Here is a 15,781-nt window from a genome sequence, read left to right as displayed (position 1 = left end):
AAGAAAGTAGGAAGTTTTTTAATGCTCTCTTATATAAAATATACACTTATTTAGATGTACCTATCTAAATAAATAAAGTAAATCTAATTTTTATTTTTATCATATTAGTACATTTATTAGTTGACATTTTGTTCTACCTACAATAAAAAAAATAAAGATGTTCCTATGCTATTCCTGAGATTTGCAATTGACTGATCTATGCAATTTAACACGGCAGCATATAAACGGTTATTTTTGACATTACGAAATTCAAATTGATAATTGTTTTTATTATCGTAGTTTATGAGTAGTTGAATTTCTTAGTTATTTTGATTAATTTATGAATTTATATGGCATAAAAATTTGAATTTAGAGCTAATACAAAAGCAATTATGTATCAAAAATCTTCTGTTATAATTATAAAATCAAGCAATTTATACCACTATTGGTTATTTAAGTATGATAGTCACTAAATAATAAAAATACCTTTTTATGATCATCAACAAGCAAGATGAATTTGTTTTTATTTATATATTAAACGATTTTTTGTTAATTATCTATGATATTAACTAATCAAAAATCATATTATATTATCTTTATCCAGATGAATATTATAAATGTTATTTTTTCTGAATTTAATTATTATTCTATGGATTATTTTTATCTTAGCTAGATTTTTTTTTGGTTATCTATGCTGAATATTTCCCTTAAACTTGTTTATAATTTTGTGATTTAATTTTAATTAAATTAATTGTTAATATTAACTTAATAAACAACGGTTATAATGTCGATTTTTATTCCTATTTATCAAGTGCAGTATTTTTTTACCTTTAATAAACAAATGAATTTTATATCACCTTTAATAGTATTTATTCTGTTTATTTGGTTATAACTAAATCATGTTTTATCATGCAACACATGTTTTTAAACGAGTATCCAAACTATTTGTATAAAACGTGTTGTACATTATGTTATAATCTATGTTGTTTATATTACAGTTGTATGGCAATACTAGATTATTTGAAAACGTCTAATGCTTTTCTAGGAAAGGATAGATATAACATTAATTTTATGGTGTACCATTTATCCGACACATTTTTTTGTTGTTGTTTTCTCAGTCGAAGGTACAAAATAAAAATTCTCCCCGTCTCGTTGTCACCTTCGTGTGATCATCGACATGGCGCTGCCGCTGTTCCATCCGGTAACTATGGTCGTCGAGATATCCTCGTGGCTCGTGGTTTCTACATCAGTCGAGTGGAGTGCCCGAAACAACTCGGTATATATTTGTGCAACGTTAGGGTACATTTTATTGCAATACATTTTCAGCATAAAATAATGGCACTGTTCTCCATTTTAAAACTAACAATTTTATTAAAATTCCGAATAAAATTCCACAGTATTGTCGAGAGCGAAATTTAAAGTCAACTCATGATAAAAAAGTGGATCGTCGAATTAATCAAAGTAATATTTTTCAGTATAATATTGTAACTACCTCGTAGTATCAGTGACGTCAAGTCAAACATTCAGACTTTACACGATTTAAAATTTTTATTTCATTAGAAATTTTTTTATTAAACTAATATTTAGAATTTATTTAAATATATTTTAATATATATTACTTTAGTTTTGTTATAATACATCATCATTATTTGATACAGAATTCATTTTAAAGATTTTAGTAGTTTAAAAAGGTAAAACGAAAAATTAAACGTTTGTGGTGTTAAAATTAACCATCCTATTTACAAAATTATTTGATAATTGAGTGCGTATGATCAAACTGTAAAATAATAATTGGGGTAACTAAAAAAAATTTCTTTACAGGAACAAAGATTTTTTTTCCAAAAGAAATGGGTTAAAGGAGCATCTAATTATTTCTAAAAAGTAAATAGGCCATGTATAACTTAACTTAATTTTAATCAAAATTTTGATAAATTTTTCCCATTAACTGGAATCTACTTTTATTCTCAACACTTAAATATTAAACATACAAATTATTTTTATTAATTTGTCATTTTACAGCAATATATATACTTTGTATTATTTAGAAATATTAGGATTTATCTAGTAACGTTAAAAATAAAGTGCTTACAAGTTCTAAACGAAAAAACTTAAAATNTATATACTTTGTATTATTTAGAAATATTAGGATTTATCTAGTAACGTTAAAAATAAAGTGCTTACAAGTTCTAAACGAAAAAACTTAAAATTATGATTTAGTCAAATTTGTGTGTATGATATTAACTTGAATCAAAATAAATTGCTTATTTCATTATAATGAGTAGCTTTTTTAATTTTCATTTAGTAAAATGTTTCAAATGATTATAAATACTTAAGTTTTAAATTAAATCATGTGCTTTCAATATAAAAGCGATAAAGCTAGTCCCTTTTATGTAAATACTGTACAATACTAGTCAACGATTCATTTATTTTAAAATACCCTAGAGATTTTCATCATCATGGAATCCTTATTATTAAATTAATAATTTGAGTTAATTTACTAAATGGTGTATAGTAATCGCCTTTAAAAAGTATGCCATAAAGAAACAACGATTGTGTATAAATCGTAGTCTAGTGGGGTAACATAAACCTTTTGGCTTTTGGCCATTAAATTACAGAGGCTGAACGCTATATTGTGTATTCCGATCTATAATATGGTTGTTTCTCACTAACAATTCCTTTATTTTGTTCATGTAACAGTGATCAACGAGATGTGTATTTTTATCCCATTTAAATTTTAAACATATATTATAATTTATTATAAAAAAATTGGTAAATTATTCGAACGTGTTAAATAAACAGTTCCAAAATTTCAAAAGAATATTTACTTTGAAGATATGCAAGTTGTGATCATTGTAAACAACACAATGAAAATTTTATCAGAACTTAATTATTCAAAAATTAATTAAATATTATTTAAATTCAAATAGATAATAGAATCATCGATACCTAGCAATTTTGTTAAATTAAATTTTTAAAAATGTGATAAATTTTTTTTGAAGGATTGAAAATAAAATTAATAAATGTTTATGACAAAATAATAAATCTTAATTAATAATAATGAGATGCTATAAATTTAATAGTTTGTACTTAATTTGTTTACATGGTATTAGTATTTAATAAATCCATAACGTCAGAATTTATAATATACTTATAAGTTTATGTTCAAGTAGTATAATTTTGTCATTATCACTTGTCATTTTTTTACATATGTGTCAAACTTTATAAACACTAGTTTTATATCTTGTTTACACGCTAAGTTTTTTTCGTCGCTAATAAATTAAATTTTTTTTGTGTGCTTGTAATTAAACTCTTTACATTTATTTAAAAATTATCAAACAAAATTTTCTTAGAGAGTTGGTTATGATAATATTTTATTACTTCTAAAATATTTTTAGTATACAAATAATGTTACGATAACAATATGTGGTAAATGTTTGTAACGATAGAGTTAATAATGATTTTGCGGAGACCATTTATTTATAAGCAGAGTAATCATAACAGTTTATACTCTTATTTGTGGATAAAATGGATTAAGCACAACTAATACTTGTAAATTAACGCACGAGATTTTCAAGTTATTACACCAAATCTCAATATAACTTAGGTCGGTACATAGTTACATCATCACGTTTTGTACATATTGTAGCTACAGATTGTTGCTTTAATAATGGAATAAGATTTTTTTAGAGTTAAAAAAACATAAATGTTGCTTATTTTTATATAATATTTTAAAATGACCAATAATTATGTTCAAAAAGAATGTAGAAAAAATTCTTGGTAGAATTTTAGTATCAAATAAAATACGTAGATAATTTTGTTTATAATATGACAAGTAGAAATTGAAAATCAATAACTGAATTTTTATCAACTACTTTACAAATAAATTACGTTTTCCTGGACACATTCAATCCTAATTTAATGTTTCTTCTCGCTAGTTCATTATAAATTTTATACTACTGTTATAAAAACAATAAAACTATTGATAATTATTGTCACTATCTCTAGTTATTAAATAACAATGCAAAAAGAATCATTCTTTCTTTTGTAGTATTGTATTTATAACTTGATTTCTTTCTTTAAGCCACAAAATAGCCAAGAGCTCAAATCATTTACTTAATATTATCTTATGATTTTACTTTCATATCTTATATTTAAACAAACAATTCTTGTAACTCTATTTATGTAGTAAATGTGTATTGAGTTATTCATTTTCTGCCAATACACGTGTATAACAAAATTCATAGACTGATGGGTGCAAAATAGAAGTCTAATCTTTAAAATATAAATTCAATTTCTAATGCAACAATTATATGTAGTGGATAAAGTGGGATAAACTAGGAGGGGAACTTAAGTTCCTATAAAATGAGGAGTGTTCCCGAGCCACGCCGAACTGTCTCCCCTCAAAGACAAAAAGTGACATGATCATAATATGCAAATATACATAATTAAAAGTAAAAAAAAAATTATCTCAATAAAGTATTAATAAAGTATAATAAAGTACCGACCCATAATTTTTGTTATATTATTAAAAATCAATTAAAAATGAATATTATACAAAACATCACTAAATCAGTATAAAAGTTTTAATTTATTATGAAAATAAATGCAAAATATATTTTTTTTAATTTTATATATTATACTATAACAGAAACAAGTTGAGAAAAAAAACATTAACAGTAACCAATTTAGTGAGGTATATACATAAATATCTAATAAGACAAATATAGTAATTTATAAAGTATTTAAGAAATTAAAAATATATCAACAATAGTGGTAGGTTCTATTAATATAACAAACGTTTATATCACCTTAAATTTTTATTTCTATCACCCATAATATAAGTTCATTATTTAATGTATAGTCATTAGTAGTTTTTTAAGCTTATATTAAAGAATTATTTAATTAAACTTTTGAATAATCCAAATACAAAAAAATAACAACAAGTACTTATATTACCACGGTCATATCATAAAATTCTTATTACTTCATAATGTAAGTTCTTGTACAATTATTTTTTTATTAACAATTTTTAAATTATTTCTTATAAAGAATAAATTTCTTATACTAACACGCTTCCACTCATTAATGTTCAAAATTAAAGCATTCTCTTGGCATTTTGGGATTTGACTGAAAGGGACGCTAGATTGTACTCCAAATAAAAAAGGAGACTTCGTCCGCCTCCGTCCACCATCACATTAACCACTGATAATTTGTGACATAAATTTAAATTTACAATAAAATAAAAATAAATCGTATAAAATAATGATCTTATACTGACAAGAAAATGTTAAATAAATTTCTTTACTGATAATTTTTTTGAATAATTTGGATTTCTTAAACAGAAAATGTATATTAACTTTTAACAAATATATATTTTTGTAAAAATGTTATGGGACTCATATAAAAAATTAGGTAATTAAAAATAAGGTAAACACTTCTACCTTTGTATTTGTGCTAAAAGTATTGAAAAAATATCTTTGAAAATAAAAATAAAATATAACTTAGAATGTACAGCATAAAACTAAATGTAATACACTAAATTAAATTAAAACATTGCGGGTAGAAGATATACGTTTATACTTATGAAAAAAATAGAATACAGATATCAACAAAAATACATATTTTCGCATTGTCATAATTTTTGTATGGAATTGTATATAACACAGTTTAAGAAAAAAAATACTGGTTTTAAAAAAACCCATAAATTTGTTAGGTTTAGTTTGTCCGACCGTGATTTGTTCTTCTGATTTATAGTTTTAAAGAGATCGTTATAATGTTCATGAATTAGAATTTCTATAGAAAATATACTGTATAATAGACGTATAATCGTTATGTTATATAAGGTAATATTTTATGTATTTATTTCATCTCAGTTTAGATCATCATGTGAGACAAACAAAGCCTAATGTATTTAAGTTTAAAATGTCTACTAAAATCTATGCTAAATATAAAATACTGAAATATAAATTTATAAATAAAGATTTAACTAATCAAATTAGAGGTTCGCCAAGTTACTTAGTCAAGCATTCAATACATTTTTAAAAAAACTTGTGCATCAATTTTACACACTATGTTAAAATTTTGTCTAGTATATATGTTAAATGTCTATGATGAACGATAATTTATTAAACATGAATTGATCACATTTTATTCATTCTAGTAGGCGAAATAATCTAAACTCGTTATTTTTATCTTTATTATGGTTGCTTATATATTTTATATGAAAAAGTGTTATGAGACTTAAGAAAATTAGTGAGTATTAGCATTAGTATTAGCCTATTCAAACATATAACCTAGAATACTTGTTAACAATGTATAAAATTAATTAAAAAAGAACTATTATTTAACTACCAGCAATTCTTCAAAATAATAAGTTTCATATGATTTTAGATTTATCTTTTGTAATAATCATTTCGATTTACGTTATACTTTTATTGTTGTGTTTTATACCTTATAAAAATATTATTACCACTAAAAAACTGAGTTCTAAAGATAACCCAATTATTTTCAAGATAAAAAATAATTGTCAAAAAATATTTCATAAAAACAACCCATGTTAAAAAACTATATAAATCATAATATTATATAGCGGTTATCAGTGACTTTATTATTGTTTTTATTTCATAGAACTTTTACTCTCAAAAAGAATTCATAATTAAAAAATATATAAATATAAATATAAATTTTAGTTTTGAAATTTAAAGTCATAAACTTAGAATGAAGTAGCAGTTATTAAAAAATATAATTCTCATTGTATTTTAATTTTACAAACTTTTTGTTATTTTTTGTTACTGATCTTTGTAAATATTTATAAATTTTACTCCAGACTTTAATGTGACAAATGAAGCCCATCTAAACTTAGAGTTCTCTGCTTACTAGTTTTTTTCGAGTTCTTTTAACAAAGTGAGCTGTTTTATAAGTAATTAAGACAAATTATCTTCAAGATCATAGTTATTTACTTTAAAAAAATACCCAAATAAATAAAGAAGCTCAAAAGTTTTCATTGTTAAAAAATAATTAATAAAAGATGTTCAACTACATTGCTTTTTATGATACCATAGTTAACCTTTTGATAGAATATTTTGTAGACAACTTTTTAAACTTAAGGTTCATTTCAGTTTTAATTTGATTAACTCTAGTTAAACATAGTGCGTATATGCAAATACTTAAGTGTATTAACTAAACGTACCTACTTAATTCTGAAACTGTCACAGCAAATATTTACATTTAACTAATATATTATAATTATTTTAGTGGAGGAAAGGGTAAAACATCCTTGTGGCAGTAAAAACCCACCAGGATGCCAATCGAACCGCAGAATATCGAGAACGAGTCGTAGAAGCAGCTCAATCGGATGTCGATCTTTGATGATCGGCAGGCGTTCATCTGCTGGTCTACTGGCGTGGACACACTGTCAAGATCCATCAAGAGTAAGTTTAATTATAAACTATGAAAATTCATGTAGAAATCCTAAGAATTAGTTGAAAATTTAATTTAATGTGAAACTTTAAGACGTATGTTTATTATATATTACACAATATGTAGACACCTTAAAGTTTAAGGTCTTAGGTATATATCATATAAGATAAAATTTAATTTAATTATGATTAAAAAAATGGTCATAAAATTAATCTAAAATATTAGCATTATAATGACAATACATCAAAGTTAATAAACTCATTGGTTCATATCTCTCTAAAACAATCTAGCGATAATGAAATCAATATATCAATAAAGATAATTAGTTACAAGAAACTTTTTAAAGTTTTGGAAAGTTTTTTTATTTTTATGGAATATTTTAAAAGCGTAACAGCTGTAAATATTTCTTAAAATACAGTTGTCGAATAAGTATTTGATTGCACACGTGTAGTAGAAACGCATAACTCGAACTCCATTTCATTTTAATTCATATTTGAATGACAATTCTCTTTATTCAATTTGCACTATTGATTTTGTATTTAATACAATTGATAAACAAAGATAATTTAATATTTCTCTGAATTATTGGGGCAAAAAGGAAGCTTAGTTAAAATATAAAATATTTACAGATAAAATCTTTTGGTATATCATAGTAATTTTTTATATGTCCCTCTGAGAACAAGAAAAAAATGATTACACCTTTATTTATAAACACTTTAATTCACATAAAAATAAAAATCAGCTATTATACTTTAATGTCACATTTTTTCTATTAACTTTTCTTTTAATGTATAAAAAGAATGACGTTTTTTTAACAAAAAAACTTAGTCAAATACTTTAAAAACTTACTAAGGTTATTTACAGTTAAATAAATGTTTATCACTACTGCTGGATTCAAAACAACTCAATTTAATATGAATATTTAGTACATTACTTTTCTAATAAAAAAAATAGTACAAATTAATACATAATTTTTAACATCCAAAAAAAAAATAAAAATATACTTTTTATAATTCACTATATAAACTATTTGATGCATAGAAACTATTAAATAGAAAAATTTCAACAAGAAACAGAAATCTAGATAAATCATCTTGAAAAAGCATTGCAGTTTCCCTCGTCAATGCCACCTGTACATGAATTTATACAAGTCTGTGCAGATAAAATCAGTTTTATGCATCCTAAAAGGGTCCCGGTGTACTTAAATTTCCAACATTTATCCAAGTGTCATAAAAATTTCATTAGACTAATTATAATAATTTAATATATTGCTATATTAGCGATGAATTTATAAGTTTACTGAAACTATTTTTTACTGGTAATATTGAATTTCAACGTTAGTCAGCATTTAAAGCTAAAGATTTCTTGTTTATAAAATGCAAACTGAACTAAAAATAATTTAATAGATATAATATATAAATGTGTATTTTATAATACCCATTTATAATCTCAAATATTGTATGACACAAATTGGAGGACTTTTTTTTTTTTAATTAAAAATCTTGTCGTAGAAAAACTTTATCAGTGAAGACCAAGTTATTTGAATAATAAGCATATAAAAATAATATTTTTCCTCTAGTTTTCTCTGAATATATTGTTTGCTGTAACACTACTGAAACTTTATTGTATTTTTTAGTCTCATCATTACATTTTTTTAACATTTTTTACCAAAATTCAAAAGTAACCTGTTATTTTTGTAATTTTTAAATTTAATAGAAATTCATTTAAGTTTATAATTTTGATTTTACTCTAATTTTAAAATTAATGACTCTTAAATAATTTTCACTTAGATATCCCTGATTTCATATGACGTCATTAGTATATAAAAAAATATATGAAGGGTATTATTTTATGTAAAAAATCATAACCTACCTTTTGAAACTAGTGAATAATTGAAAGAATCTGTCGCAAGATATTTATTAATGTATTTGCTTCGTATATCATGAACTAGGTTTGACGGACTTCTTTGACGTATTGTAGGAAAGTAAAATATACGAGGTGTGAAAAAGTCATCCAATTTATATTTAAAGGTTTAGAATGTGTCAAATAGAAATATTACCAAGTAATACGAATCATTCGTATGGAGGAAAGTTGTTTAATAAGCCTGGAGCTGCATTGATCAATGATAATTGAATACAAATTTAAACGAGCGAATGTAATTTCAAGTAACAAGAAATGAAGAATTATTAGCCTTAGACATTTCATTATTTTTATTAATTTATGCCATAAAATCAATTAAAATGGTTATTGATGTGTTATTTATACAAATCGGTTATTTTAACATTAGTCACTCAATTTCTCTTAAAATAATACATTTTTTTTTTTTTTTGTTAGTTGCATGTGTATTATTATTTAGTTGTTATAAAATATTTTTTATATTGAACCCATATATGATATATGGGTTCAACTTTATTATTTTAAATGGCAACATTCATATTTAACCTGCTTATAAAATAGAACATGATCTGATTAAGAAAATGACTGGTCGGTAACAACTTTTGAACCAATGCTTCGAAATGTATTGACAGTTTAGTATCTGGGTGGGAGGAAGAGTACGGCCATTTCCTGGCTGTCTTATCTAAACTAATGATAAAAAAAATAGATACTTAATTTTACTGTTGTACAGTAAATAGTTGTATGCTGCAATTATAGATAATAATTATTGATTTGTTTAAGTGTATTTAATTATTATAATATTTCTACTATAAATTCTGTATAAAGCTATTAATCAAAAGACATAAAAATAATTCAGCAACTATTGTGATCGTTTCAATGGTTAATCTTCAAAATTTTTATGTTTTTTTTTTTTAATTTTGAATTTTTCACAATTTTGTTTTTATTTAATAAGCATATAACTTCAAATTAATTTTTTATGCTATATAATACGGTTTTAAAACACATTATTTCACCTATATTGATTACTTAGTAAACATTTTTGCTGTGACATAAATTTTGAATAACTATAAAAAAAGTACCTTTGAATTATTTATGATACTAAAAAATAAAGGCAAGGAATCGCTTTTTAACGTTATTGACGACACATTTTATGGGAACTCTTAGTTATTGTGATTTAAAGTGATACTCTAGGGGATAAATTATATCGGCAGCGGAAACTTTCTCTAGTATACCCATGTAGTATGGATAAACGTAGACCGAAGGGTGAATCACGAACTGTTGTTTTCAGCCATGCCAAACATACACACAGCATGTATAAATATAGCTACACATTTCAATTCAAGCCGTAAAAGATATCCCAGGGTAGTATTGTTTTCCAAAAGTTAAAAAAATAATCTAAAGTTGTATCGTTGTGAATAATATTTAATGTCCTTGTTAGGGCACAGCGGAAATGCGCTCATGTTCGTTTATATATTCTATTCATCGTGCTTGGACGTCATGCATTTTTAACGCGTTAAATAAAAGCTCCTTAGACTATGATGTATGTGATGGGTCTTGCTTTTATGCTAAAAAAAGAGATCTGCATAATATGGTACAAAACTTTTATAAACATGTGCATATTAAATTCTTTTTACCTGTTTTCATTTTTACTACATTAAAAAAATATTTACATTTTTTTATATATACTAGCAATTAAACACAGGTTTAAGTAAAGGCTTTTGTTGCTGCACACATTCTGAACTTCTCATCCGTCGCTGTCAACAAACACAACCAACGGTCGCTTGTTGACTGTTATAAAAACTATATCATTTTTACGTTTCATTTTCTTTTTAGTTGTCACAACAACTTATTATTTTTTGTTTAACTTCTGAGATATTTATTTTTGTTTTTAAATCATATATTATAAAATTGTATAATTCTTTATTTTTATGATAAATATAATATCAAATAACACAAAAAGTGTATTTTTTAGCGTAAGCAGTTTTCGAGAATATCGACTGAAAGCTCAATGACCTTGTTTTCTCATCAAATAAAATTGAATATAATGACTACCCAATTAACATTTTTTTTAAATAGATAAAATTAGAAAAAGTTTCCATGATATCTCGCAGGTGGTCGTTTTCTTGTTTCCCACAGTATGTTATATTTTCTTTTGATTCCTAAAAGATTTTATTCTCCTTTTGTGAAGTTATTGTGCACATTATAGTTACTGAATACACCCACAAACACGCTTTATATTTATGTGCACTATCTAAGAACTAAAACTATAGTCTTTTATTTAATATAATGTATTATTATCGGTAAGAACTTTCCCTATTACTATAGATCCCACGTAATGTTTTATTACTGTTGATTAGATTGTATTTTCGATTATAAGTTAAACTAGGGGGAGTAGAATTACACGTTAAACAGCTGGTCCCGAGAGAATTTACAGTAAATTAAACGTTTTTTTTAAATAATAAAACATTTTTGGTTTATCTATTTTTAATAGAAATGTAGTCATATAAAGTTTTTCCCATAATTAAATGACTTTATAAGACTAGAAATTATCATTATTTTTCAAGTTTCAAATGAATAATTATCATAAAAATTATTATTTTAATAATAATGTTATCTGACAATAACTTAGGTGAATGTATTATTTGTTTAGTAAAAGAAATAATATGAATGAGTTTTAGCTCTATAGTGTTGTTTAAAGATATATCTGTTTTTTTTTATATACAGTTATATTTCTAATATGTCTTATTAATTTCTCGTGAGATAGTCAATACTAGTTAGTAAATAGCGGTTGGATAGTTTTCAATTTCTTTTTTACATTATTTACTATTATTACAGAGATAACAAGTTTTACCGTTATACAATATGTATTAAGGTATACCTACGTTTTACAAAGTTCGAGATGGAAATTAAAAGGGAGTTTCCTTTTTTTTTTATTGTCTGCATTATAAAGGATGAATATGTATAGTAACAAATTAAAAACAATATTAAATTTACTTGTTGCATATTTTAAAAATTTTCATTATCCAGAGGCAGTTATTTAAGATTATCTTATTGTTAAAAAGTTTTAAATAAATTGGGTAACATTTTATATTACTTTAGATAAATACATTCACGAATGTGCTGTATAAACTTCGGTGTTTAGTTTTTATTTATATGGATAAGTAATTAAGTAAGTTAAAAATTGTCAATCTAATTTACACGGAAACGTATTATAGTTAGATAAAAATTTAATTTTATGTTATAGATATCAAAATTTATTAATACTTGATTAAATTAATGCTTTCTTATGTAAATTTCTAACATTAAACATTGTCCCACAACACACTCATATGAATATAATATGATGTATTCAGCATTGTTCGGTACAATTGCACTATCATAGTTAGTTGAGAAATATAATAAATTTAGATTTTGCGTAATTTGCATGAGTATTAGGCTGCAAAGTCTTACACAAAACTATAAATTAATTCCGTGTCACCGGATCAGTGTTTCTCTGAGGTTACACGTAATCAGTAAACAAAAGATTTTGGAAACGTTTAGTACAGAAAGGAGTATGAGCTTAAAATGAAAAAATGATACATAGTGAAATAAGCAAAGCAAAAAAAAATTTTAAAACAAAAGCAATCGATTTCACTTATGGAAGTATAAAATAGTATAATTATTAAAAAAGTTAAAAATAAACTTTAAATTCAGTATTAAAATATTTTAACTAAATTAAATCGAATAAAAATTTCGAACATAAATTATTGTTTTTAGAAATGTACAGCTTTAAAATTATCTTTTTAAATAATTAAATTTCAAGTAAAACTATAAAGTTCGTTATCATTTTGACTATATTTTGAAAAATGCAATAAGCGTAACTTTCTCAAGGCTTGTTAGTTCGTTTAAGTGCTCGATTTAGTTTGGTTAATAGATCTCGACAATTCTAAATTTTAAATTATACTTCTATAAGTTTAAAAATTCAGTATAGTAATAAATATCAGTTTTTATAAAAACTTTATTCATCTATCAACATAGACTGATTTATATTTGTATCGAAGTATTATTGGTGTAAAGTTATGTAAAACAATGCGCCATTTTATCGCTTATTACTATACTTAATAAAGCTACTAAATATACAACCGTATCTATTTAAAAAATAACTTTAACTATACAGTTTTGTGAGTTAAGCGTTAAGAAACTACTAGGACCGATGGAAAAACAAATCTACCAATGTACTGACCTAGAGCGTCGCGCATTAAAAAGGCTCGTATGCCTTAATGAAAAGCAAAAAAAAAGGTCTCATTTATTACAACAATATAAAAAGAGCCCCGCGAAATCGTTTTACATTGAGTCCCACAATATCTAGTGCCGGCACCTGTAACTATCGTTATTTATCATTCGTCCAATTATTTACGATGAATCGACAACCTAAAAGTGTGATCTTAGTTTTTTGTAACTACTAGATATAGAATTTTATAATTGATTGAAATATAAATTATATATTAAACGATATATTACACTTTGGTAAACAAATTTACAGCGTAATCAATTATGATATATAAAATAGTTTTGGTCATACACTCTGGTAGACGAACATATAAAAAATACTTTCCTATAATTCACTAAATTAAATTAAAAGTAAATATTAATTAATAATAATGTATTGAGTAACATTCAATATTCACTTTTGTATTTCTAATAGGTACTTAAAAAGTATGAACATTATTTGACTTTTATGATAAAAATATATTAACATCAAAAACCCTTTTAAACGGAAGTTAATTATTCCACAATAAATTTTTGATAATTTAATTTAAAAAATACTCTTTATAAAATTTATTTGAAATGTGTAGAAACTCACATATGCGTATATGCAAGGTGATTCATTTATCATTACCCATTTAATAATTAAATTACTTACTTAGAAAACAAAAATAATTTAGGAAATATTATTTTAGAATTTTTTTGTTACAGATATATCTTGATTTATTAATTATACATACTTCATATAGGAGTGTCAACTTTATTATTTCAAATGACAACATACATATTTTATTAACTTATAAAATAGAAAATGATCTAATTAAGAAAATTACTAGTCGATAACAACTCTTGGACTATTATTTCGGAAGTTATTTTCATTTTTATATTTAAGCGGGTGAAGAAACTTGTCCGAGAAATAATAAAAAAAGTAGCAACCACGTTTTACCTATAATGAATGAATCGAAAATGTTCTTAATAATTGATTAATCAAAAAATATATATATCTTAAAAAAACCAAAAAATATTTCCAAAATTATTTTTATTTCGTAAGTAAATGAATGGGTTCTGATAAATGAATGACCTTGTGTTTAATAAATAATGAGATATGATTTAAAAGTTATTATTATAGAATTTTGTGCAATAAAGTTTTAAAATATCATTTGTATTATATAGCAAAGTAATTTATAAATATAAATAATAAAACATATGACAAATTTATGCATAATTTCATTGGATAGTATAACAAGGATTTTATCTGTGTTGTTACAATATAACATAATTCCCATGGTATATTAAATGTATGTGAAACGGTCGTTCATCGTTGTCCAGACCATTAATTTTTTATATTTTTCTTCAACTACCCCTCAGAAAATGTAATATTCAAATGTTTATAACGTTCACTAATTTCATTTTTATCATAAAACAAAAAATACGTATATGTTTGCATTTACAAACTCTAAAACGTAATTACTATTGACGTTTCTGTTTACTTTTTGAAAAATATTTAGCGTTGAAAGATGAGCATGCTATAATATTTCTGATGATAAGTTGTACTTATTTCTTATTCGGATTACTTTTGGAAGATGAAAGATAATTTTAATAAATTCTTTTGGGATTTACAAATGTTACAATATCACGTTTGTGTCACTTTTTTTTTTTTGTTACGTTATAAAATTTACTGGTCGAATCAAATTACTGTTTTTATTATTAGCGTTGTTTGTTATATAACAACATTTATCATAAAGTTAATGAGCGTTTTATATGAAGTATTGAGATCTGAAATGCTATATATAACAATTATTATTATGTAATAAGGTATTAATTACAATTTAAAAATGTAACAAATAAAAATATGGTTTTTAGGTAGAAATTAATTTATTTATTTGAATAACACTACAATATATGTTTTAATTTGATTATCGTATTATATTTGAAATTAAAAACTTAAGGAATATTGATAGGATTGCTTAAAAAAATGTTTATTTAATTAATAATATTTTAATATTGTTTTTGTCAAAAACATATCGAATTTTTAAATAATTATAACGTTGTAATAAAATTAATTCTTTTATATAATAAACATTAAATGTTCATTAAAATAGCGATAATACAAAATAAATTTAACTATTTAACAAACTAAGGTTTCTATTGGCTTTGAGCATAATAAAATATATTCTACCAATAATAATTATAGAATTATTTTTAGTTAGAACTCAATCACCTATAGTTATTGTGCTTGTCA

General features: G+C 23.8%; 1 protein-coding gene across 1 annotated transcript in view; it reads left to right on the top strand.

The window, feature by feature from the left end:
* Positions 1-1,320: 1,320 nt before the first annotated feature.
* Positions 1,321-15,781, top strand: part of LOC126895519 (uncharacterized) — a 62,302-nt gene continuing 47,841 nt past the window's right edge. The window contains exons 1-2 of the mRNA XM_050667478.1: positions 1,321-1,440; positions 7,234-7,409. Of these exons, the coding sequence (XP_050523435.1) occupies position 1,440; positions 7,234-7,409 (177 nt within the window). The 5' untranslated portion in view covers positions 1,321-1,439. The remainder of the gene's footprint in view (positions 1,441-7,233; positions 7,410-15,781) is intronic.

Source organism: Daktulosphaira vitifoliae, unplaced genomic scaffold (genome assembly GCF_025091365.1).
Source record: "Daktulosphaira vitifoliae isolate Bord-2020 unplaced genomic scaffold, ASM2509136v1 Scaffold_1, whole genome shotgun sequence".
NCBI lineage: Eukaryota > Metazoa > Arthropoda > Insecta > Hemiptera > Phylloxeridae > Daktulosphaira > Daktulosphaira vitifoliae.
Note: the sequence above shows the minus strand (reverse complement) of the source record. Positions and strands in the feature narration are given on the sequence as shown.